This window comes from Leuresthes tenuis, unplaced genomic scaffold (assembly GCF_036924035.1).
Source record: "Leuresthes tenuis unplaced genomic scaffold, fLeuTen1.0.hap1 SCAF_5, whole genome shotgun sequence".
Taxonomy (NCBI): Eukaryota; Metazoa; Chordata; class Actinopteri; order Atheriniformes; family Atherinopsidae; genus Leuresthes; species Leuresthes tenuis.
Genome location: NW_027325359.1, coordinates 31,849,790 through 31,877,449, shown reverse-complemented (window position 1 = coordinate 31,877,449; position 27,660 = coordinate 31,849,790). Strand labels below are relative to the sequence as shown.

At 41.8% G+C, this 27,660-nt stretch overlaps 1 protein-coding gene across 1 annotated transcript; it reads right to left on the bottom strand.

The window, feature by feature from the left end:
- Positions 1-24,849, bottom strand: st3gal2 (ST3 beta-galactoside alpha-2,3-sialyltransferase 2). Its single transcript, XM_072386672.1, has 7 exons — positions 24,363-24,849; positions 10,803-10,862; positions 10,327-10,460; positions 7,109-7,288; positions 6,795-6,840; positions 5,757-5,876; positions 1-5,632 (listed from the first exon to the last, which is right to left on the bottom strand). Exons 1-7 carry the CDS (start codon positions 24,771-24,773, stop codon positions 5,459-5,461), a joined length of 1,125 nt encoding a protein of 374 aa, XP_072242773.1. The 5' UTR covers positions 24,774-24,849; the 3' UTR covers positions 1-5,458.
- Between the last annotated feature and the right edge of the window lie 2,811 nt (positions 24,850-27,660).

Genomic DNA, 27,660 nt, shown 5'->3' with positions numbered 1-27,660 from the left:
TCGGGTTTCATGAAGCTTTTATTTGCACAATAGCATAAGATAGAAAGAGTCACATATCATACAGTTGTTCCAGTGGTAATTACATGTGTACTACCTTTCCCAGATGGTGCTAAAGGCAGGATGAGACGGTGGTCCACATGGAGAGGCTTCACCCAAGTTTAACCAACTACTTCTTTTCCTACACTCTGCTTTTGTACGTTTGCCGTTTCAAATTTATTAAGCAGCTTTGTTCCTACTTCATTAGTTCAGTATTTCATCTCGGTCGCTGTAGAGTACAAGGACAGCAGCTAACAGAAGTATGAGTGTTGGCGTCAGAGGCCGTCACATGTGCAGCTCTCTGCTGCTTTAAGAGTTGTTTCTGTCAGACAGTGAAGTGAAGGAGGAAACCGCTTCCTGCACGTGTTCCCACATCTGAGTTAAACCCTTTCAGAGCCATGATGTAGATGTTCTATAACACATCTGATCAGAAACCGGTTGAATGGTTTTACTTAGATTAATTCTCCTCCAAAACTCCATCAAATCTTCTCCATTTCGGCAAACTCAAAATAAGTAACAGGTGCCTCATAATATTTCAAGTAATAAGGCCTAAAGTAGCAGTTGCTTCCCTTTAAGTTTAGGCAGCTTTTACTTTTCTTAGATAATTGGATGGAAAGATTTTGATTGCTTAATTTGAAGCTACGCTTTACTCGATTTTACTCTAAAAACATCTAAAACTGGGCAGCCTTTTTTGGCAGTTATTTCCCAACTTTCTGGTCTTTTTCTAAATCTGGATTGCATCATTACAGCACAAACATGAGAATAATATTAACTATTGCACTTTTTATTGATCCCATTTAGACCTTCTGCATCATATAAGAGAGGCAGTGCATGTCTGTACGCTGCCACTGGTCCCAATGATGAAAAATGCAGATACGTGTTCGTGAGGAGCTCTCATCTCACACTCTCAAATTGTCCTAACTCCATCAGTTTAATTAGCTCTTAAAATGAGATGTAACCAATTAAATGTGCTTGTTTTTGTTCAGTAAAATGTGGTAAACGTCTGTCTGATTGTAGAAAGCTGGATCAGTAAATTGAGGATGTTTGATGCTGAAAAAAAGAGTAAAATTAGCCTTGAACGTAGAAGAACTCTGGATTTCACCGACGACAAGAACAAAGGTGATTTAGATTCTTCAAGGGAAAGCAGTCGATACTGACTGGCTTTAAGTTGCCCATCTTTCAGTTATCAGAGGATTTAACATGTTTAGTAAAAAAGTAATGTGCCTCCAGAATCTCTTCTTAAGGGTGAAATAGGTTTTAAGGGTCAGCAACAGGAGAAAAGACCCATTCTAGATTACACCGGCTCCATGAAACGCTCAGATCTGTGTCAGGTACTGTGGGTGGGGAAAAAACCCTCTAATTTCAACTGAAATGGCAGGAAGGGATCACCCTGCTCTCCTCCTCTATCTGATCACCACACTCTGGTCTCCAGCCGGTGAGGAGGCTGATAACAGCCCTGCTGGCACAGCCTGTTTGGGAGAACAGTTTAACTATAAGGAACGAGGCATTCTGCTGCCAGAGGACTGAGAAATATCTCCCTGAAAGCAATTAACATTCATTATGTAGCTGGAGGGGAGCATTTTGGATTCCCTGCAGCAGCTGACTGATATTTCTAAACCTTTTGATGCTTTTTCATCATTATCTGTTTGTCTGCAGTCACTGTGCACCTGAAAGCTGATACAGAGAGATAAGGTGGGTACCTGCAGTCTATCCCTCCCTGCCTTACAAGTATCCACTGTATGATCAAGAAACTAGCAGAAAATTATGAATTCACTTCGTCACTAGTTTACATCCTCTCCCTCAGCTTCACAGCGATCTTTAGAAACAACGTCGGAGTACAAAGCACTAAGAAGCGAAGAGCAGAAGGCAGTGTGTGTTGTCCTGTAGGTGTGTGTGTAAATGTACAGCTCGGAAGGCACAGCTCTCAGCCAGAAGATGAGTGTGACTAAAAAAAAGATGCAAAAGTAGCAGGTGCGCGTCGCTGATGGAGCAGCAGTAGGCGGGAGATGTCCAGTAGCAGGACAAGGCACAAAAGCATGTGTTTGTCTGTGTGTGAGATGGAGAAAACGAAACAAAAACATGTCCAGATTCAGCTGCAACGACTGTTAAAATGAGCCCAGCTCAACACTTAAGCTTCCTATAAAACCTGCTATAGAGTAAAAACATTAACAGCAGATAAAGTACAGTGAGAATACATGGAGTTACAATATAACACGATACAATAATACATCAATAGATCTGAGATCAGTAGTTCCTCACATCGCCTGCTGGGGGCAGCGTGACACGGCGTCAGCGTGCAGGAAGCTGCATGTAGAACTAAAACACCTTATTAGAAGTCGCCTTGGTGGTTAAATTCTGTAACTTTAACAACCGTGTGCTCTGTCACACACAGCCTGCAGGTTTTTACATGAGTAGAGGACATGCTGAGCAGCTGGTGCTCACATCCTCACTAACATTTAGGAGAGGATTGGATTTATTTTTACTCACACATTATGAGTCACTAAGAAACCGTGACTTTAGGCTGCAAATAGATCTTTACTCTTAGCTTTTTAAAGCAGCCTTAATGCTCCTGGAAACATAATTTCTGAGCAGTTGTGGACGTTTGAGTGAAATTAAGACACATTAGCTGTTTTCTAAACTTTAAGGAGCCCAGTGGAGTTTGTTTTCAGTTTAAATAATCCCAAGCCTGTTTTTCTAGAAATGATTAAAGTCCTTTTCCTGCTTCTGAATAATGCATTGCTGCCCTTTGTAGTGTTTTGTCAGTAGGTCTTTAAAATCCTTTGTAGGACAAAGTGTTTGTCGTGTCATACCTTCTCAACCAGACGTTTTCTTTGATCTGGTAAAAGGTGAATCTATGTGACAGCACAAGGGATTTACTTATCAAGTTACAGCCACTTCTACAGAGGCTGCATCGGACTTTACTGTGTTATAAAGAAGATTTAGCAGTTCAAAATGACTACTTAAAGAATGTTGTACGCTGAAGATTTTGCTCATTGGGACAAATATGCAAATGCTTTAGAAGGTTCAGATCAGTTTGGCACATTTAATCTGGATATGTGTCGGACACAGGCACCAAAAAATGAGTGGAATGCACATCATGAGGAACTTCTGCACATGCGAAGCAACTTCTGCTTACAAAGTATTCGATAAACTTTTAATAACCTAATAACACAGTTTTGTGGGTCTTTGTAGATGAGACCAATGGTTTAATCTGTCAGAAATTGTCCGGTGAAGATGCCTCACAACAGTAAATCAAATATATATATATATATATATATATATATATGGCAGATGCTCACAGATGTCTGTTGTGATATAAGTCAACAAAATTAGGTGGATATCTTTAATACTTTATGTGCAAAGGATTTTTAAGAAATTGAAATATAACATTTTTGCATCTTTTATACCGAAAGAAATCGAGATAAAAATGTGTCCCCATGAAAACAAAATCCCATTTTCAGCTCAAATCTCAAGCTGAACATTGTAAATCTGACATACCTTCTGTAAAAGTTGCTCTCATCCCCCCATTCTTCTAATATTTGGGATTTTCTCCATCTTAGAGGCTCAAATTTCACCACAAAATGTATTTTTGGGAAGTTGAACATGCAGAATATCTGTACAAACTCCACCTGGTACCTTTTTAAATGTCATATTGTTCATATTCTTTAAATATGGGCTTTGAGTAATCCATCTCCTGACCTATGTGTCTGTGCATGTCCTATATCGGGTGAGTCTAACTTAAAAGACTTTGTTTCCAATCTGTTGCTTCTCCAGACGTGCACAGGAACCCTAAGCACTTTTCTTTTATCAGCCACCAGCTGCTTCTTTATAAACACATCTGTCATGTTTGGATGGATTTAAAGCCGCAGCTCGAAGCGCTCCTCGTTTCCTCTCATCCCTTTTCCCGCTGATGTTTGAGTTTTATGACAGAACAGCACTTCCCTCACTAATACTTGTTTGTGTTTTCTGTTTTAAAGATGTAAATAACTCAGAATGGAGGGTATACATGGATAATTTATGATGACAGAAACCATTAGTGTGCTGTCTGCGTGGGAGAGAAAAGCCAATCTAAGCCAACAGTGTAAATCCTGGAGGAATACAAACTCAAAGTGAAACGGCACAAAACTGCAGCTGAAATCTGTCGCCGCTAAGAAACGGGTAGCAGAGGTGAAGTCTAAGACGCCTGGTGGCTCCACCTCCTCCAGACTTTGCAAAGTTTTAATTGGCTGATCGGGGACCTGGGCTAGTGGTTAATGAGGCCGAGCTGCTGACAAGCAATAACAGGTTCCAGTCGGAGTTTCCTTCCACCCCATTAGGTGGGCCTTAATCTGCAGCAAAGCCTTCAGACAGTTTTTGACTCCACTGGGAGACTAAGGTGTCCAATTTGTGGCAGAGACAATAGTCCACGAGATCCGGAAAGAGATGACCGCAGTCCAGCTTGCATGGAGGTGTGCAAGCTGTAGCAGATAAACAAAGCTGAACTGCTTTTTGTACTTCACAAAACACAGCTCTCCATCTCCATTTCTACTAAATTAGACCCTGATGGGCCACATGAGGATTAAACTCCAGTCCAGAAACCAGCATGCTTCCATCCAAACATGAGATCCCAAGAGATGGACTTTAGCCTCATTAGAGTCAGATTCAACTAAACATCTCTCTCCGTGTCTGGATGTGAACAAAGGCTGCAGCAGGGCCTACGGTTGCCATGACGTTTAGCAGCCCTCAGAAGCCGAGGCTCGTCCGAGCACTGTTTAGTGATGTCTCTGAGTCAGAATGGCTGAAAGGCAGAAGACCTGATTGTGTTTCCGTGGATCTGCCGCATGATGCTGACACTAAGAGCCCGGGGGCTTCAGAGGACAGTCATATTAGATAAGCCTGCAGTTATCACATGTCAGTTCTTGCAACCATTTTACAATCCATCATGGCCACACAGAGACGTTGTGACACATAAAGTGGATAGTTGAAAGTTGCAGTGAAATCCTACAAAATCTTTGCCAGCATCTGCAGCTTCGAAAGGTTAAAATGTCACCAAACTGCTTTGCAGTGCACGAAGACGATGGTTCGCTATGCATTTGTGTCAAGGAATAGGCTTTAAATAGTCCTCAGTGAACTTTTCCTCTTTAATGAGTCCAGAATTGAGTCTCTTGTCTGGTGCTATAGAGGGTTTTACTGATGTTTAGCCATCAGCTGTTTTTCACTTGCGTCAAAGAAAAGAACAGTAGCCCGTCTTACAGTCCTGAGGCCAGCTATTAGAGGGTAAATACTATGATTTAGGACCCAGCTTCCAGGAGGAAAGTTAATAAGTTAACCTTCTGTAAGGCTTTGCTTCAACTGGGAATCCAAACTGGTGCAGGTTAGTAAAAATAAGAATATCTAACACGTCGTAAGCAGCCTGTCAGATCTACTCGGGGTGATTTGTGTCTCATTTTCCAGGGAATACTGTGATCTTGCCGGCTTTAGCTAGCTGCTGAATAATCTGGGCTTCGTAGTCTGCGTCATGGACGCCCGTCTTCCTGAACTCTCCAGAGTAGCGGTTCTGCTCCCAGTAATGGTGCCAGTTCCCTCGGCTGTCTGCCCCGAAGCCAAACACATTCACCTAATGTTAGAGGGGAAGTGTTAGGCTCACAAATGTATATCTGTCCAGGAGGAATGTAATGCAATTATCATTCCAGTGTGATGTGGGGATTTAGTTTGACAGAAAGGAAAGAGAGAGAACTGACCTCATCACAGACGTGCAGCGCGAAGAAAAGCACCAGCATGCCGGTGGATGGATAGCGCCCGTGATGTCTGGTCCAGTGGTCATGGATGTATTTAAAGAAAGCTGGGTTGAAAATCTGGACCTGGGAGGTAGAGAGGAAAATACTGTTGATTCACTCTGACAGACCTCTGACGTAAAGTCATGGAAGTAAAAGAAGGTACAGAGATAGTCTTTCCACTGTTGCTTCAGGTTTGCAGCATCGGTTTATGGTTCCAGAAGTCTTGAGCTTTGTTCAGATGCAGCTTTGCAAACCTAAGCTGTGCTGCCATGTTCTTTTTAGAGAGAAGAGGCTTTCTCCTGCAGCCCTTCCAAACAAGCCATCCTTGTTCAGTCTTTTTCTAACTGTGCTGTCATGAACTTTATGTTTATGTTAATGCATTTGGCAGAAGCTTTTATCCAAAGCGACTTACAGGTAGGCAGTTTCCCACAAGAAAGCTGGCAATGATTGAACTTTAACCTTTAACATGCTAACTTGGCTGGCACATTTTTACCCTCTTAATTCATGGAAGCACAAATGGTGGACTTAGTTTTTTACACACTGCTTCTGCATTTTGCTTTCAAAGAAGTTAAATTCTGATTCCCGGCCTTTGGGATCATTTTGGAAAATTAAGTCTTTTAATGGAATGAAAAGTAATTACAAATCCATCCTCTGCCTCCTGTTGATACCGTTGATCCCAACAAAAGGGGTGTCAGGCTGCTGAGGGCTCCAAAGTGGAGGAGTTAAATCTTATGAATCTATGTTTTTGGGTCAGCCTCAGATACACTGCGTCCCTGACTGGACAAAGATCTCCTCAACATCTTCACGTGAGGGGGATTAGTTTGAGTTTATTTATCTTCCAGGATTAAAGAGCAAGCAGGAGATTAGTGAAAACAAAGGGAAGGTTTATAATCCCTCATCAGCAATGAGGACGGGGTGTTATAATTGCAGCAAAGCAGGGTCCTTCTGTGTGTGTTTGGCTCGGTCAAAATAGCCCAAATTAATTTGATTTAAAAGACAAACCTTGTCTTTATCTACACGGAGAAACTGCTTCACTGGAGCGTACGTGCTGTGAGAGAGAACAGAGAGAAATGGATTAATCACATTCAATCAGCACTTTCTGTTATTACTGCAGCCACAAATCTTGGATGATTGACAGGTGACACATTGCTCAAACGCCGTAGCTCCTCACCATTATTCTGTGTGTGTGTGTGTGTGTGTGTGTGTGTGTGAAGTGCATGTATCTAACGCGTACGTGTGCCCTGATGTCTAACAGTGGCTGTAAGACCTAGATTCCCCTTAACAATGTCCGTGCACATCTGTGTGTCTCGTCTTACAATCGAATCTGGCCGGTGGACAGAGCACTGGTGATCCAAACCAGATCCAGCGTTTTGAAGGGAACCAGGACGAAGCTGACGTTGGCTGCCAGGTTTTTGGCGCTCTCAGGGTACATGAAGTGGTGAGTGGTGTGGCTGCCCGCGTCTTCCTCGTAGCCCACTGTGGGTGCCAGATTTATCCTGAGAGAGGCGAAAGGGAGGAACATTATCAGAGATCTGCAGGTCGCAGGCTGACGGCTACGGGATCTGACCCCTGCAGTTCCAAATCCATCTGCAGTGTCAAAGTAGTTTCACAGGGAACTTATTTCATGCTGATCTGCTGGCAGAAGCTTCCTGTTGTATGATTTGTGTTGTAACATTTCGGGAAATGACTTTATAGCAAATTTTGGAACAGTGCAGTAAAACATGAGCCCACAATTGACCTTTTTACGCTGATATAGCAAAATATCAGCAAATCTGTGTTCCTACACTCATCAGGCCTGAATGTATTTTCTGTTCACCTGGTAGGACGAGGCTCCATACACTTTTTAATTTATATCTGTTTTTTTTGTTCAAATGAGTTATGAAATCGGACATTAACATTTAAACTGCTATTTCTATATAATCCACCACTGTTGGCTTAAAAGCTGAGCCGGTGTGTGTATTCCTCCTCGCAAAGCACGCTTTTCTCTGTTTGTCAGCAAAAAGCTGAGCTGCAGACTCACTGAAAACTTCCCATTGTTGCTTATTTAGTGACTTTATCAGCACAGTCTTTTTTTTCTTAAAGGAAAGCAACTGGCGATAATTGTAGAGATGTGTTGGACAAAAATCTGTCGCCCAGTTGCCATAGCAGCCTGTGAGCCTGAGCGCTGCCTTTTGCAGGTGAGACACTGATCATTCACACAACTCTGGTTCAAATAAACTGAAATACACCTTTAATTGGACAAAAAGTAACAAGTGGTCAACATTTCTAAACCTTTTTCCTGGAAATCAAGACCTCTAAAAGACAAAAGCCTTCAAATTCATTAGTTTTACTGCAGGGACAGACCATATAAAAACATTTAAACATCTCATTTTCAGAGTCGTTTGCAAATAGATGAATTTTATACTTCCTGCTTTGCTCTTTACAAACTTATAAACAAATACTGGCTCTTAAGCTGCTTAATGCTCCATAGTAGCCCTTTTCACAGCATACTTTTAGCTTCAAGTCCTGACTCTTGTGTGATCTAGTCAGGCCAAACTGGATATTTCTAGTTATAAGAATGTGAACAGCTTCAGAGCTAGTTCAGACTTAATTCTCCAAATAGAAAAGTTTCTTTTTGTGCAAACAGCCAGATAGTCGTTACTGTCGACCATGTGGTGGTGTTGGAAACGGAACGGAATGGAACGATTAACATTATCCCTGAGGACATTTTCCTACATATGTGGAAACACAGAGCCAAAAAGCTTGGCCACAAACAGACAGGGGTGCGTAGTGCAGACTTTTCCATCTGTTACAACCTGGCTTGTTCTGAATAAAGTGGTTTACCTGTAACAAAAATATGTAATCAAAGGTGAAAATCTAGAGGCAGGGAGAGCTGATGGATACCGTACCGATGGATACATCGGTAGGGTGGCCCAAGGACGCTTTGACATGTAGCCTGGGGAAGCCGAAGTTGAACCACCGACCTTCTGATTGATGGGCGACTGCACTTCCACCTGAGTTTTACTCCTGAGTTCCATCTTTTTTCACCTTATAGTAAAAACAGCAAAGTGTATATATATATAAAACATTTCTGTTTCTTTCATGAGACGGCTAAATGCATCTGATATAAAGACTAAAAAGCAGCCCAACAGAATTATGTGACAACTCGTTGAAGCGTTTCCAGATTGTCTCTCTGCTCCGATAAAATCCTGATTTTATAACAGCAGCCTCATCTGACAAAATCACCCTTCAAGTTACTTAAAGACGACGTCTGTGCGGTGAATTCAGCTGTACTTCCATGACCATCAACAGAAAACATTAAAAGTGGCTAAAATGTATGAAACATTTTCATAGAATGTCCACAGCGTTGTGACATCAGACATCGACTGCCCTCCCATGCATGTATACTGGGATACGGACAGTGGTCCAATTAAATGGCAGTGGAGCTGTAACAGTGGCTTGACTGAGCTCTAACAATGCAGAGTAAAGACAAATAAGCCCACGCACCCCCCAAAGGCTGTTGCAATTCCACACAAAGGCCAACAACTGCTGAGTCACTGTTTGTGATACAATTCTCATTGCAAAGGCTTTCCAACTGCACATCTTACAGTAATAATGTTTTGAAGCTTTCCTTCCGTCAGGAACTGAAGCACTCAGTTCTGTCTGCCCGCTTAAGATATTTACAGCATTTACTGTACAGAAGCTGTGAGTCACTGTCTGCAGAAGTGATATACCTATGTAGACAGGGAGACGCATGTAAAAGGAAAAATGTCCACTGAGGGCACCGACCCATATGTCAGATGATAAAACAGCTGTTTGTTTCGAAAGTGGGAGTGAGAAGGAATGCAGATTTGTGGCTGGTGGTGTGTGGGACTACTGTGGCCGAGCTGAGGCTCAGAAAATGAATGAAAATCAAAACCACAGCGATGACTAATCACAACAAGAGATGGAAGCTGGAGGCTGCCCACACCGCTCAACGAGAATGCATCTGGAATGGATGCTGTGGTCACATAAAAACACAAAATACCAGCCACTTCTGCCGAGTGTTTCACAGCACCAGCGTGTCTGCACGATGCAAACGCACACTGCAGGGAACAGCATAGAGTAGTGCTCATGAGCGCGTCATGAAAACAACTGATTTACGTGCCTCAGTGCATGGGTGTGCATGTGGGAGACACAATGAAGGGTTTATCTATCAGCTTCTTTTAACATAAAGCACTTTGTGTTGCCCACAAGGGTCAGCTGACCCCTGCCAACCAGTACGAGAGCCAAATGGAGGAGAGCATTAAACAGTGAGATTAAATTCAGTATCAGACGCACACATCTGCTGTCTGCGTCTGTGTAAGCACATCTCCCCCTCACATACACACATAATCTAGATGTTGATGGAGCATCAATGGGACATACTGTGCAGTGTGATTTTTGGAGCTTTTCCTTCCCTCTGTCCAGCTGTCTCTCTCCTCCTCCTCATCTCCCAGTTTTAGCCAAGTTTATGTCTCTGAGTCGAACTCTCATCTAATGCAGCTGTGCATCCGTTCCTTTCCATCCTTCTTACCTCATGATGTAGTTGTGTTTATCGATGGTCGCTCCATATCCGGCCCCGCGCAGGTTTCCGGAGTTTCCCACCACAGCACAGCGCAGGCAGCGTCCTGGATCCCAAGTGCCATACGGCGACCTCCCGGGAATCACCTGCGATAGACTGTTATGCTCAGATCAAGCAGACCACACTCAAGCTACAAAGGAAATTAAATGGGAAGCTAGCAAGATGCATAAAATAATCTAACCAGCAGCTCAGACCTGACCATGAAAACTCATGCTCAATTCTGGGCAGAATTCTTTATAAGGACCTAGATGAAAAATACATGAACCAATTCTGCCCTCAGAGAAGGCATAAAAAACATATCCAGACACAGCCAGGTCACAGATAAACCTAACATCTCCCATCAGCCTTTTTCCAAAAATGTGAAGTAATGACTTGGCTGATTTAAAAGGACCATGGTAATGGAGAGATGAATTAATAATATCAAATACCTGGAACAGCCTCATCAGCACCTGCTGGATGCTGTGGGGTTTAAACTGGGGCTGTAACATCTGCAGAGAGAAAGGGAGAGTGCAGTTAGTATGTGTCCCCCTTCACAAACAAATCAGACCTGACAACTGACTTTAAATATTCTGTGTACCCATGTCTGTGCATGCATTCATCCTCCAATAAGCAGCTGCTTGTGCTGACCTGTGTGTGCATTGTTGCCCACATGTCAAAAACAAGCTGGCTGCACTGCTCTTACTGGGTTGAGTTAGAATAAATAAATGATAATTAACAAAGAAAAGTTATGTGCCAGAAGTATAAGGGAAGCAGAAAAAAGACAGAGGAGGATGATCCTATAGAGAAAAACCTCTCTGTCAGAGGCCTAATGGATTAAAAACACCATGAAAGTGAAGCTATTGATGCTCTGTACAAAAAGCTCTTAGTTTTAGATCTTCTTTTAGGCTGTGGTGAAAACTGCTCTGATGCACGGTTGAAGAAAATCTGTCTGAACATTAATTACCGTCCATCTATCAAACTTAACTAAAGCAGAGTGCTTAGAAGCAATAAATGAAACCAGTTTCTAACTTCAAAACAGCTTCCGAACATAACTGGAATATGATAAGACGATTGATGAGCATCGTTATGACGGACAGAGACCTGTGTGATCCATAGAAGAGAAATAAACAGCAGCAGTCGCTGTAGACATAGTCATACTTAAAAAAAGTACAAAAATAAAAGCAGGATTACAAGTTTATAGAGACGTCTCATATTATCTGATAAGACAAATCTGTGCAAAGTTTGAACTCAGACTTTATTAGGACAGAGTCATGCTGTTGCACATATGCAGACTGTAGTCACACACTGTCTTGCTGAAATGAGCAAGACCTTTCCTAAAAGAAAAGACAAGTATGCCCTCCTTTCATTCTAAATGAAATAAAACAACAACAACGCATGAGATATTACAATGTCATTAGTGAAGTGAACCCTTGCTGCCTCCACAGGAGTTAAGAGGGTAAGTAGCAGCCAGGTGCAGCTGATCAATGCACTGATCAATTGATCATCAGTCAGAGTGAGCACCTCTATAAAAGCAGAAGTTTGGAGCATTCAGGTGTGCATTAACTCAATGCCAAGGAGGAAAGACATCAGCAATGATCTCAGAGAAGCAACTGTTGCTGCCCAGCAATCTGGGAAGGGTTAGAAGGCCATTTCCAAACTATGTGGAGTCCATCATTCTACAGAGAGAAAGATTATTCACAAGTGGAAAACATTCAGGACAGCTGTCAATCTTCCCAGGAGTGGACATCCCAGCAAGTTCACCCCAAGGTGAAAAAGCCAAGAGCTACATCTCAGACTCTACAGGCCTCAGTTAGCATGTTAAAGGTTAAAGTCCATGACAGCACAGTCATTAGAAGCTGAATAGTTTATGCGACTATCGCCTTTATTTGGACCTATTTGGATTTAGCCAGCGGCTGATAATATCACGTTACTACCACCACAAGATGGCAGTGATGCACCGAGCTGTTCGCCATCTGACATGAAAACAACAGAAGACGACTTCAGATGCTAATGCTGCTCCAACAAAAGAAACATGCAAAGCTGAACATAGCAGTCCTCAAACACTTCAACTATGTGGAACTTTATTTCAGGTAAAGCTAGTGTGCTGTAGGTTTACAGCCGGTTTACACCCAGAGCACATTATTTTATGATGATGTATGACACAGTCTGAATGATATTAAGCACAGCTTTGCATGGTTAAAGAGCATGTTTTGTCTCTTTTTTTATGTAGGTGTTGCTTGTTCTGCAGCGACAGGACCTGGACGACTCGTCATCGAGTCCACCATGAACTCTTCTGTATACCAAAGTATTCTGAAGATTATCAACATTCAGTTTTGGTCTTCACATTTGACGAGGTAAGGGAATTGCCCTGTCGCAACTGTTTAAAAAGCATTATCTGGCATCAACTTCAGAAGAAGCGAACATTAAAACATGTGTTTAAGTTTTCCCTGAAAGATTTCAGGTGAATTCTGACTTTAAATGATGTGCAAATAATAAACTAGTGCTGCTGTGTGCAGACTTAGCCGCTTCAATTGAACAGATGTGCCACCTGCAGGCAGTAAGTGCTTCCTTTTAAAATATGTATCACTAATTGCAGCTTTGAGTGCTCGTCTAACTGTCCTGCGGATGTTATTAAGGGATGAAAACATATTGCAGCTTTAGGTGCTAACTGTGTGGAAAAATAGATTAGCTCTGATTCATTTTGAACATTTAACTGTTGAAACTACCATTAACTAAAATGCTGAAGATTGAGAATTATGGAGTCAAACAAGATTAAATTGGGATTTGTTCTCAAGTTTCAGGGTTGCAGTCGTGTGCCACATGCGTGCACGTGCATGACATCATCTCTAAACTGCTTCAGCACATGTCCAACATATCTTTTACAGACGTTTGTTAGTTTCCATTTCTACATGTAGCTCTGAATCTTAAAACAATTTAAGGAGATTTAAATGGATTTCTGAAACATTTATTATATATAAATGGAAAATGTTCCACAGTTTTATAGAATTTTTTTGGCTTCGTCTAAGTTCAACACAGTGCTTTACATGTTTTTCACGTTCACAAAGAAACGCGCACAGTGTTTCTTATCATATTAATGCACTCTTTATACAGTATCCAGCACTTTCTCTCTATAATCAGTTGGAAGATGACCACTCAGCTCAGCCACAGCCGCCCTCATATATATGAAAATGAGAGTATTTTCCAAGCTTAATAAACTAATATTAAACAAAATCTTGTCCCTTTGAGAGTCAAGGCAGAAAAAGACTGCAGGCTAATTCACTGTCATTAGTTCATGTTTTAGCTAGAAACTGTTCAGATTACCAAGCATTACCCATCCATGATGTGATTTACTGACATTTCATTCAACACACTGAAGTTTTAACAATGCTGAGAGACTGTAGACAGTTTTATTTATCTGCTAATAGAGGAAACCTGCCTCAAATCTCGCATTTAAGTTACAGTTTAACTGTAGAAAGTTGCTTATCACGAATATCGGCAATTCTGTTATAACACCATATAACAGGCATCGTGCATTTTCCTCCCTAACTTTCCATCCACCTGCCATTTTTCTATCTGTCTGCCTCTTCCTTCTGAAAGTGAAGTGAAATGAGATGGCTGATCTGCTCGTAAAGGCGAGCTCAGTCCTGGATGTGTTCATACGTGCTTTATCATGGAACGAGTGAGAATAAGGTTTAATTTCTCTGAATAGGTCTGTAAACACATCCCTTGAGCTTGTTACTTTGTTAGACTTTAAAACTGAAAAAAGTATGAAAAAGACAGCAAAGCTGAGGAGCTTTCAGCCATTCCTTTACTGGAGGATCATGGGAAATGTATCAGGATGCAGTATTACATATTCTGGCTGCAGGTATATATTTGAGACTCCAACTCTAAACGCCTCTCAGACTATACCGGCAGACGGAGACTGCAGACAGACCAGTAAAAGTAAAGGAGGAAGGATTGCAGTGCTTTTTAACATGTGGCATAATGTTGGACATGTTACAGATTGAACTGTTGGCTAGGACTTCCTGTTTGCCAACGCAGCATCTGAGGTCATTGGCTCATTTGTACCACATCTCTTCCTCTGCTACACTTTCAACTGATCATTTTTCTTAATAATAATAAAGCAACAAAATAATTTCCTTTGGGGATTACAGCCTGATTGAAGCCACAGTCAACAGTGAGAGCATTTCTGCTCCGTCGACTCATTTACAGTCACAGTGTCTTTCATTTTCAAGTTTTTCTTTCATTCTTTTCACTGGCTCATTGTGGGATTGATGACACATTTTTAGCAGCAGCTGACAACAAGTTGACCAATTAAAAAGAATAAATCTCTGGCACATTTGAACATCTGCCAAACCACACATGAACAGGTTCATTCACGTGTGTAAAGATGAAGCAAGAACCTGCATAAAATCCCCATAAAGAAAAATGCAGACACACCAAAGTTCCATCAGGATTTTGGCAGCCACAGCTCTCCCTCCTCTTCGTGACCATCGCCTGCTTTCTCTCCCACACAGCAATCTTTATTTATTTCACACTCTTTTGTCACCACTTCCTTTGCACCCACCATTGGCCTTAATTCTCCCGACACAGATCTCATTCGTTTAGATTTTCATCCACTCCAACGGTCTCTAAGCACTGTAATTCCTTTTCTTTAATTTCCCTTGTTCCCTCTTTGTTTCTCCTTCTCATCTTGTCTTTCATCATCTCTCTGGGATGCAGAGACCAGTAATATTTTTTTTACTGCCTCTGATTTTGTTTGTCACACCGCTGGATTTCTGTTTTCTGCTCCCCATCCTCCTGGATCCCTCCATCCTCTTCCTTCCTCCGTCTCTTACTACCTGCTTGATGCCTGAGCGAGTCTGGCGTTCAGCACTCCCTCTTGTTCTGGTGGTAACTCATTTTTGGCAGATGCTCTCTGGCAGTGGTGCCAACCATCGTCTTGTTTCTTTCACCATGACCACTTTCTGTCTCCTCAAGTATAAATGTCATGACACACATATACAGTTTGACCTGGTAAATTCAATTCTCTCAAAACAATATTTCAATGCCAAATAAACTGCTCGGACTCAGCCTCAGTATACTTTAATGTTGAGTCAGGGGACATTAATTCTTTGCTAAATTACAAAGCGTTGCACAAGGCAAGTACTTTCCCCCAACAAAAAACACATTAACTCTAACATCTTGTATCTAATAAAGCCGAAACAAGTAATAAGCTGGGCTCAACCATAACAGTAGCCCAGGGCAAATCCTGTGTTTTGGCAGGTGGAAAGTCTCTCGCAGTTGCCCGATCAGACAGTTAAATACAAATATGATGCATTCACTTATATTTCCATGTTGGAAACTGTGTTGTTATTGTTAACCGATCAGTCTACCAATCAGAGAGTGCGCTCACGACCAATCAGACTAGTTATCGTGCCGAGGGATTTAAAATCTCAAACATGCAGCACAAGCAAACAACCAAAGTTTAAAATGTTCCTCTTACCACGTACGTTTGATAGGTTAGTTATGGGATGACAACAAAGTTAATCCAAAGAAAATAAGGTTTCCCTGAGTCTCTTAAAGCAGACATGTAAGTTAGATTAAAATTCAGTTATATTCAGGGGTTTATCAGTTGAATTATGATTAAGTTTATGATAGCTTTAAAAAAGTGTCCATCTCAGAAATTCCTTTGAACTCCAACAACTCCACATAATAACTGAAACACTCACAATTAAGTTTAAGATAAATATTTCATGGCAACATGAAAGATCAGGTGCGTCAATCGTGCAATTTTATTGCTGTTATTAAATGTATTCATCAGAGTTCGGGTTAGAAACATAAGGCTGTTTTAACCTGTTCAACTTGACCCGCTTAATATAAATCTATAAAGTTTTGATCAGGAGGCAAAAATCTCCATGTTGATGCAGCTGATCAAATTACCAGGTAGGACCTTTTTAAATCAACCTTTTAGTCAACAGTTAAAGCAACTTTCGAAGTTGATACTTGACAATATTTACGGTTTTACCAACACCGAAACACCAAAGTTAATGTCTTAAATGCAGCACATCACACCTGCATCTACAGTATGTTTTGTACATGTACATAAATCCTCCCTTTTTAAAAAATAAAATAAAATTAGACCTCGTTTTCCATTTCGGACAAATAAGTTTGGCTTCAGGGCAAGTAGAATATATCTGCTGAATGAAGTAATGATGATTGTGCTATGCTAATATAACCTGAAGCCTTTTACAACAGTGATGTGGACTGCCTCATGTGTTAAGATGTGTTTGTAGTTTATTTGATAAATTAAACCTAAATAAGATGATGAAGTATGGTTAATGTTACTCTTCATCTTGACGGGGCTTTAACTTAGCACAAATTTCAGAAGTCTCAATTAGTTATAAATTAGGATAACTGATGTCTTCAGTATGTTGGCCGACACGTGAGAGAGAAACGTGAGAAACGCTCCAAGTTCACTCAAAAAACAACGGAAGTTCGCCAGACCACTAGGGGGCCTCGACCTGTGGGACAGGGGGTGGAACATATACACTATAAAGAGTTATAATTAGAGTTATAGTTAGTTGTTTATATGTCTATGGGATGGACTATCGGAGATCGACAATGTTTTGAGAGAACTTGCAGCCGTTTTACCGTGAGCTCCGGTCGTTCTAGTGATTTTTCTCTTGCAGCGTTTTACTGTTGGATTTGTTTTGCCGTTTGCGCGTGTCGGCTACCGTACTTCTGCCTTGTGATTCCGAACTGAAGAACTATAACGTTTTCTCTCGTTTGCATTAAAACGGTTGCAAACACGGTGTAGGAAGCAGTTTGTCTTCCCTCTGTCCAACTCTGACCGTTCATCTTTGTTCTTTCTTCATCTCAAGCCAGCCATCCATCCTTTCCTGTTAAGTTCAAATTGATTTATTGATCGAATGTTGCAGATCTGCTGACTGCAATGTGAAGGGTCACATGTAAAGGCTGCAGCTCAGATGAGCAGTTTTAACCAATCAAGGCCTTGGGAGGATTACTTCAGCTCACATGGCTAATTTGATATAATTAATGTGTTTAATTATATGCACACCACACAGGCCATTAGAAGGCAGCAAATGTGTAAAAGTAACTTCCATTTTCACAGCTTGAATTCCATCAACAGAATAACTTGCCACCACTTTCTGTTTTTCCTTTTGAAGCCCAAATAATTCTCAAAAATCGCTTCCAGTTGTTTGTGATTTTAATCACTTTCCAAAACAGGAATTTAAAAAGAGCCTCAGAGACAAGCAGAGCACAGAAGTGTGAGAGCATGGGAGTGTTTTCAGGGTTTAAATAAAACACATATTATGAAATAATCTGATTAATTTAAAGCAGATTTGATTAAAACTGGTGTTCTGATGTTACATTCATCACTCAACAGAATCTGTCCGTTAGTTTAAGAAAGTAGCCACAAGGGCTAAAAAATAAAAAAGTAGGTTTTTCCTGCTATTAAGTCACATTTATTTATACATCACATTTAAAAGCCTCAGAAGTTGACCCAAAGTGACTCCAATTAGGGTGTTGAAAATTATGAAATCAGAAACGTATCAACAAACATATTAAGAAAATCACAACACAATAATTCTAATTAAAATATAAGACAATGAATGAATTTGACAGATGAAAATGTCTTCTGGATCGTCCTCAGAATGATGACCTCGTCTGTTAGACTGCGTAAAGCTACAAACAGCTGTGAACAGCTGTAAACAGACCAGAAGACATGTTTGGTGGATCCAAAGATCATAAAAGAGGTTTACACTGATTGTAATGAGAAGTTAGACCTGAAATAGGTCCTAAAATAAAGAAACATAACAAAAACAGATGAATGTAAGATCGTTTTAAGAAACAGCCTGCAGTGTTGTAGTTTGGTTTATTTCAATCCTCTAACCTCCATTTTCCTTTTCTTTTACACCCTTACACCTTCTTTGTGTCTACTCTTCCTCTCATTTCCCCACTGTGGAACTAATAAAGGTTTATCTTCTCTTTATTCCTCCTTGTCTCTCCTCTCCCCCCTCCTAGTTCATCACCTCCCTGTTGCAGTGCAACCTAATGACTTGGCAGCGGTTGGTCTGTGTTTGCAGTTTCTTGCCATTTCAGAGCTGAACTGAGGACACAGCTTTCAGTCTAAACTAGCCACTGAAGGACACCACAAAACATGCAGATTTAAATTCACATTTACGCATACGCAGTAAAAAAACATGAATAATGACACACCGAGACGTGGTGTCAATACATCTAGTCTGTAATTAAGTGCTTCCCATCTGTCTCGTTCATTCTCCTGGATGACACATTCATTTCAGTTTTTCCATCAGTGCTCTGTGCCGTTTAAGGAAAACCCTGTGGCCAGCTGTTTGTTCCACTTCTGCACTGCCACTGTGACATATGACTGGCAGGGTAGATGAGGAGGATGCTGTGCTTTTAAGAGGGGATTGCTTGGCTCAGCAATGAATGTGGATGATGAGGAGGAGGTGATTATGATGCATTCCTCCCCTTAAATTAAAGCCATAATTAACTTGCATCTTCTATGTAACTACCCCCCCCCCCCCCCCATGTGCCATATATACAAATAGAGAGTGTTTGATGGTGATCCAGAAGCAGTCAAAAATGATTATTGTAGGAAAGCTGACGTTAACTAGAAACTGATTATATACTCTATAATTCATAACCCAATTACTGTGTTGTGTTGGTGGATTTTATTCTATCAGGTTTTAAAATATTAGGTTATAAAAAGCCTTCAAGTTTACTGTGAACTCTGGAAACTTCCAGAACTAGCAGCCTAAACTTTCAGATCGCAGATCTTTATCTTTGTTTATTCATAAGTACAGGAAGGATGAACCTACTGAAGAGCTCATTTTTAGCTACTTTTTGGGATCACTTGGGTACTTTCTCAGCATCGGGGGATGATTCAGTGACGTAACTGTACGCTGATTGGGTTCACACCCCAACCAGCCATTACAAGACAACTTAAAGAAGTTATAATTATAGTTTTTAATGTTCAAAGAGCACAGATGAATGGACTGACAGTGAAACCTCAGTTTTATGAAGCCAATATGTGACGGAGGAAATACAAGATACTGGCTATCAACCGCAGGATAGCGTTCATATCTTTACCATCAGCAAGCTCCTAGAACTGTTCGGTCTGAAGGTGACTATTCCCATCCTAATTAGGACCCCTGGAATACTGTGATGGAAGGGCTTAGAGTTCACATAGATTCAAAGCTCTCAGATTTTGGATTCAGGCACATTAAAAATAAAATATCTAAAGTTATCTAATGTTTTTCGTATGTTAGACAACGTATCATCTATCGGTCATCGGTCACCTATTTATTACTTAATTTACAGCTGCGCTGTTTCCGTCACCATACAGTCTGCTTAATTTGTAGAGTTATGCCTGGAATGTTTGACATAAAGTTAGCTCTGAAAGAGTACCATCAGTGAAAATTACATTCACATATTGAGAGTTAAATGCAGATAAAAACAGTGGCATGCATTTCCACCTTGGACCTAAAGTGCAACAATGAGGGGTCAGGTGCTGGTTTAGACCCAGAACCCTTAGAACCACCTCTTTCTGTGTTGAACCCCACATCACAGGTTCCAGCCCTGAAAAACGGCTGCTACAGCAGTACCAACTTTTTGCAAGCCTAGAGTAAGCAAACACTTGTGTGACTGAGCCGGGCGGGATTATGGAGACCAATCAGACCAGCTAAATGTTGTGGTATAAAATTCGGGGCCGTTTGGCCATTTAACTGGACCACTGTTACTGTAAGGGGAACAGAATCCTGAAATATGTCTGATGCTGCAACAGTGTGAGAAAATGTTCAAGACATCCTGCTGCTTCCATCTTCCTCTGAGGGAGATCATGGTGCATGTAACTACAGCTGCATTCACTGCACAGATGTTGTCTTTAAGTTTCCTGAATAGTGATTCTGTCAGATGAGGCAGCAGCTATAAAATCAGGATTTATTAGAGCAGAGCGACAGTCTGGAAATGCTTAATGGGCTGATTTTCAGTCCCAGTTTCTGACAGAAGAAACTGAAAAATATGAGAATGAGAGCAGCTTTATTTATTATATTCGGCTGGATTAATGTTCACGTAAACTTTACTGTTTTTACAACATGTTGCAAAAGTTGGAACTTTGGAGCATGCACAGAGAACGTAGGTAGATTTGATTCTAGATGAGTGTTTCCATGCAGGAGTGATCTGAACCTGCTTTGGAGAGGTTTGATTTAGTGTGATTTCAGTCAGACTAACGTGTTTACGTGTTTACATAAAGTCCGGTTATGGTCAGACAAACAATCATTTTATTTTCTAGTCTCATGTAAACATGCTTGGTATCATGTCTAGTGTAATTAAAGAGGAAACTATCATAAACAGGGTTTTATTATGCACGTGAAGTTGAAGCAGCAGTGGAAGAATATGAGCTCAGAGTTCGTTTAATGTTTATATCCTCGGATGCATTTGTGGAAACAGCTCACTTGTCTGAATTTAAAAACTGCTTTGCAGCTATATTTATAATCACTGTTGGGTGTTTAAATATCAACAGCTGGCCTTTATAGATTCTGCTTGAAACGGTGCTTAAGTTGCACAGAGCATTCACAAACTATAATTCAAAGCAGTATTTATGAACGACAAGGCTCATAATTGGATTTTGGATTATGATTACAATGAATTGGAGTCTAATTGGCTTGAATTGGACTGTATTATTGAGGTGCCTTGAGATGAAATGTCACAATACAAGAAGCAGAGACTCAAACACTGCAGCCATTCCTCTGGTCTTAAAATAATCTTGAACTCCCTTATTTCTTAACCAGTTTTTATAAATTCTGTGGTTATGAAGATGAGAAATTGGTTGTCATGGTGAAAACTATGTGGTCTGTTAACAACATTTATTCAGCATTTCATCCTCTGTGAGTTCCTCCTTTACTCCTCCTGGTTGCTTGGTGATGAATTTATTGGCTGATTAAACTCTGGTAAAGGTGAGGAAAATCAGTCACTTCCTTCCAAAACCCTCAGACACGTAAAATAAAACCTCTTCTGCAGGCCTGTCATTACTCATAGAGTCTCAGACAGTGTTTATCACCATGATCTTAGCTTTCTCATCCAAACGGATGTTGTTGATGAAAAAGCTGAGTTCTGGTAAAGAGGTGATTAGAAACACTGATGGTAACCAAATTTAATACAATAAGATTGTTTTTCACTACAGTGCTTCAGCAGCGTCAGTAGACAAGTTTGACATTTAATAAACTGGAAAAAGCTATTCTTCTGTACTACGTTTTATATCTTTTACTTGAGTGTTTTTGACCTTTTTGAAGGCGTGCGGAATTTGAGCGGCAGAAGTTATCAGCAGAAGCAATGCATTCCCTCCATTACAGCTACCGTTTCCATCTCCGATTATCCCGACTGGAGACAATAAATGTGAGTCATTTGACTCTGGAGTGTCTGCCAACCGTGCCCTCGTCCATTTAAGACAAATACAAAATGTTTTTCTTCAGTTTGTGAGGAACTTTATTATCACATCATGACCCAAACATTTGATTAAACGTGCATGGAGGGATGTGAAGAACATCTGAGATGAACATAATGACTTGAAGAGGTGGGATCTTGCAGGGTCAAAGTTCAGGAGTGTAGCTACCAGCAAAGTAGCAGCAAAGGCTCACAGGTTTGCACGTTATGACTTGCATGTTTAGAGTATTTAATGGTTTTACGGGGGATTATGTGCACAACTCAGCTGGTGCCATCCAAACAAACATGACAAAAGCTGTTAATCATAAGCTTTAGAGGAGCTTTTAAGAAGATTTTGCTTTTGTTGGACAGAGTCTGGCTTGCAGGTCCCCTGCTTCCAGTGCTTGTGCCGGATGTTGCTCAGTGTTAACAAACAACCAAGTTATACCAATCGTTCCATCTAATTAACTGTCAGCTGTCAGGCTTAAATTCTGAAATTCTTTTAAAAATGACTTAAGCCTCAAAAGGCCAACCGATACACAAATGTTCCATTAGACTAATCTTTTTATTAACAGCACTGGATTGATTTCAGACACATAATTAAAAGATAATCTACATCAGATTTAATTATCTGATGATGCCCATGCATTAACATGCTTTTTCTCACCGTATAAAATATTGAGTGACTCATTACTGCATCAGCATGAAACTCTGTTACTTGATAGTTAAAGAATAACAGCTAGATTCTTTGGTTTTTATTACACTTGCTGTGTTAAAATGACAACCAAAGAGCTGATGCTTCAAAAGAAAATAAACTAATCAATACTGTTCAGTTTAAATAAACTGGTCTACTGCATTTCTGCAACAACAAATGGCTTCAAACACCAAGCTGCCAAAAAAAGAGGAATCTGTGTATATTCATAAAAATCATCTGATCATTTCCAGGTGTTAAGATTAAGTAACTTCAACCTTAGATGAACAACTTGATTATCAACTCATTATCTAACTGAAGTGAACCCTCACTTTTTCCACAGGAATTAAGAGGGTAAATAGCAGCCGGGTGCTGCTGATCAGTGAGTGTGAGAACCTTTATAAAAGCAGGAGTTTGGTCAGTTTGCTGCTCTGCAGCATTCAGGTGTGTTTTAACACGATGCCAAGGAGGAAAGACATCAGCAATGATCTCAGAGAAGCAATTGTTGCTGCCCAGCAATCTGGGAAGGGTTAGAAGGCCATTTCCAAACTATCTGGAGAAAGATTATTCACAAGTGGAAAACATTCAGGACAGCTGTCAATCTTCCCAGGAGTGGACGTCCCAGCAAGTTCACCCCAAGGTGAAAAAGCCAAGAGCTACATCTCAGACTCTACAGGCCTCAGGTAGCATGTTAAAGGTTAAAGTTCATGACAGCACAGTTAGAAAAAGACTGAACAAGGATGGCTTGTTTGGAAGGGCTGCAGGAGAAAGCCTCTTCTCTCTAAAAAGAACATGGCAGCACAGCTTAGGTTTGCAAAGCTGCATCTGAACAAAGCACAAGACTTCTGGAACAATGTCCTTTGGACAGACCAGACCAAAGTGGAGATGTTTGGTCATAATGCACAGCAGCACGTTTGGAGGAAACCAAACACAGCATATCAGCACAAACACCTCATACCAGCTGTCAAGCACGGTGGTGGAGGGCTGATGATCTGGGCTTGTTCTGCAGCCACAGGACCTGGGCACCTTGCAGTCATTGAGTCCACCATGAACTCCTCTGGATACCAAAGTATTCTAGAGTCAAATGTGAGGCCATCTGTCCCACAGCTAAAGCTGGGCTGAAACTGGCTCATCAACAGGACAATGATCCCAAACACAGCAGCAGATCTACAGCAGAATGTGTGAAAAAGAAAAGAATCAAGGTGTTGCAGTGGTCCAGTCAGAGTCCAGACCTCAGCCTGACTGAAATGCTGTGGTGGGACCTTAAGAGAGCTGTGCAGAAACCAATGCTGCAAACCTCAATGAGCTGAAGCAACGCTGGAGAGAAGAGTGGGCCAAGATTCCTCCACAACCATGAGAGAGACTGATAATGAACAAGTAAAACCATTACTGCAACCTACTGCTGCTGAAGCTGCTGCTAAAGCTGCTGGATCAGGGGGTTCACTTAGTTTTTCACTTAGCTGCTTCTGAATTTTGTCTTAGTTTAAGTTAAAAAAAACAATGACACTGTGTAATATCTCATGTGTTTATCTGAGGTTCTATTTTCTTAACTTTTTTATGTACTGATGCATAAACGTTAAAACTGACGGAGGATGTTCTTTTATTCCTTACATGACCTCCAGCTGGTAAATGTCGAAGGCAGCCTTGCACACATGTCTCCTAATCTGTGATGGGTGTGTTTAGTTTATAGCTCAGCTGTCAGAACTGATCAGGACTGCAATATTTTTCATGTGTTTTCTAAAGCTCAGAAGCTGAGGAGCAGAACTGTTGATCGAACAAATCAGAAAAGTCATGAGGGAAAACAAGGCAGCATGTCCCACTTTGAAACTGCTGTGTTGAGTAAAGGTATGAGGTTATTTTTACTTACCACCCACCAGTAGTAGACATCAGGGGGCAGCTGGACGTTGTCTCTGGTCCAAACGGGGGAGATATCCGGATCGTAGTTCTCATCAAACCAGTCGGAAACTCCAGGATCTCCGACGCAGTGAGGGCAGACACAGGTCTTCTGCAGCTGAGTGTCAGGTTGCGACAGCCGGTGTGCGCCCGCATAGCTGGGCACCAACTTCACCCGCCTTGACTCCTCCCACCCTGGCGGCTCCAAGTAGTTGAAGCTGACGCCCCCGCGCAGCGAGACGGACAAGAAGAGCGAGGTGAGAAAGATGAGAGCCAGCATTCCCAGCAGGACCCAGAGTCTGCGGGAACATCTCACCCTGCCTCCTTTCTCCGCTCCGCCTCCTCCCCCGACACTACCTCCACCCGCTACCACCCCTCCACCCATCCAGGGTCTGAGCTCCGACAGTCTGGGAGCTCCCCTGGGTGGGAGCCCGCTCCAGAAGCCCCAGCCCCAGCCCCTGTCCCGGTGGAGTGTGGAGGACGGGATGCGGCCCCCCCACGGCCATGCCCCCACCCCTGGGCCTGCCACTGTCTTAGCCCCACCACCACCTGCCTCTGTGCCACGCAACAACCACCAAAGCCTGGTCAGCGTAACCGACAGCCCCCCCTCTGTGTCAGAGCTGTGAAACACACAGACTGAGCACAGTGTGTCAGAGTTGATTCGTCTCACAGTCAAGCTGTGCGCTCAGCGATGCTCCCACGCCGTCTCTCTGCCTCACGCCGCCGCCGTGTGTTCGTCTCACACACACAGAGGCTGAATCCCACAGCTGTGACCTCACTGCTTCACAAGCGCTTTCTGCGAGAGCTGATCTCCCCTTCAGCTCCGAGCAGCCTCTCCCCCTTTTCTCACCTTCATTCCTTTTGTTTGTACTTTAAAACTTTCCCTTCTCCGGTTTCCACCATGTCCACCCGTCACTTTTCTTTGCGAACAGCAGTGAGAGAGCTCCTGGTTTTCTCTGCCATCTGTGTGGGCACCAAGCTCGACTCCTGCGCTCTGCGTTCTCGCTCTGCACTGAAGCGATGTAGCCGAGTAAGCCTGGCAGATCAGTTTAGAGCGATGGAGAGAGGGAGGGAAGACGGGAGGAGGAGCAGAGGGGAGGAGGTCTGTCCTGTAGGGTGCTCCATCATGGCTTAAGCCATCCTGAACAGAAAATCCCCCCCTTCTTCATCTCTTTTCTCCTTCTCTGCTCTGTTATCTGCTGTCTTCTTTATTCTTTTGATTTTAGTGCCTCTTTTTCTCTCTCAGGCGACTCTACCTCAGTCAGCCTTTCTCTGTTTCAAGGTCTCTACTTTTCTCCTTCACCTCTTTAAGTCCATAGTGTGTGTCTACTCCAGTAAAACACAGAGGATTAGTTGATAGGAAAGCACTCTTCTGTTGCTCTTTTCTCAAAGCGTCAGGTTTAAAATCTTTGTGATGAACAAAATAAATCAGATATTACCAGAAGATCTCATGACCTTGTGCAAAGGGCTGCAGCATTTCCAACTTACTGATGCCAGTGCTGCAGTTGATGGGTTTTGCCAAGTCTGTCCTTCCTCTCTTCATCTTTGTCCCCATGGAGGAAAAAAGTCAAAAACACAAAGATCAAACCACATGCTAACGCCAGGAGGTGTATTCAAAGTACCAGAAGCAGACTGGTTGACATCAGACCGAAGAGATTTTTATGATGTTGGTTTATCCGAACACAAGGGGACGGATGAAAGTGGTGGGTGGAGTGTGATGTGCGAAGGGTGCGATGCAAAAAAAAGACGAGACCAGTCAGTCCAAAATCTCTTCTTCTGTCCAGCTGGCTTTGAGAGGATGATGCGCTGAAGGGTGGGGCAGCATCTGTCCTTTAGCCCACAGTTAGCGTGCGTGTGTGTGTGTGTGCGCACGTTTTTATGCCAGTCATTTAATGTGTGTAGCACTAAGCTAGATTTGGACACCCTGTGCCAGACATACTAATTTAATTGTGTTCCCCAGCTGTGGCAGTGTGTACATGTATGGATGTGCTGCACCCCATTGGCTGCCAGCGTATGTTTTGTGGAGCCTGTGAGCTTAAGGTGACTGCTGCTTAGCTTTAATCCACTGAACTATAATGACCCCTGTGGGGTCCACCTAATCCTAGCTGTCAAACCCACCCATGTCCATACAATGCCCTAAAAACACTTGTTTGACCCACACACGAATGCTAAATTACACCTGTTTCCCTTCAGCAGTTAAAACAAGTTTTTGATGTGTTTATGATCCCTGAAGCACGAACCACTGCTTCCAGTAAAGTTTTAAGTTAGATTCTTTCACAGTCTGTGTGTGTATGTACTTCTGGTTGGGATTACAGATGTCTGGCATGAGGTCCGGCTTCCTGTTCTGCGGAGAACCTGTCGAGACAGAAAGAGACAGAGATAAAAGACTGAATACCATTTACTTCCATTAGTTTAATTCACCGCCAATTAAAATTTTCTTTTCCCCCTCTGACAGTCGACTCATTTCTCATTTCATCTCTACTCTTCTAGCTCAAGTTGTCCTGCAGATATCCATCACAAGAGACGAGGGAAAACACAGAGGAAAAACTCTGGTCTCCCCTGTTTTGGTGTCTGTTGGTTGGTACTGAATAAACTTCAAACTGTCACGATGCTGAAGAGGAAATGCTGAAGTAGACTGACAGCATACAGGCTGAAAGAGCCTGGGTGGAATAGCAAGCAGAGAAAGTGAACTTCCATACAAACTCCTGTCATAGCTGGTGTCTGCTGGTTGTTGCTGCTGTAGTGGATGTTTGTACTTCTGCAGAAGATATTTTCCAAGCCCACTTTGACAGCATTAAACTTTCCAGTTTAAATGTGTGAGGACTAACTAATTAAGTCCAGCTCATTAAGAGTTTCATGCCAGGCTGTTTTGACACATTATTTCTGGAAAACCGTGTTCTTTGTAGCCGACGATGGAACATTTGTTGAGGAAAAATGTTCCTCCTGTAAGAGGAAACATGATTTAAACTCCACTGATGTCATAAGCTTTGGAAAAACACGAGAAGCTGAATAATCTCTGTGGGGGATTTTGGTGAAGCTTTTAAATCTTCTGTAGATTCTTGCTGTAAACTGATGAAAAAAATTAATAACACACTGCACTGAATGTTTAATGAGACTTTTGAAATCAGGCTAAATGCATCTTGGAACTGTCAACTGAGCAAATTATTTCTAAGTTCATACACAAAGACTTAGGTGGAATATTAGACCTAAAATAATCAGCAGACTAAACCTTGCTTTCTTACATCATGCATCAAAGAAAAGGCTGCAAATCC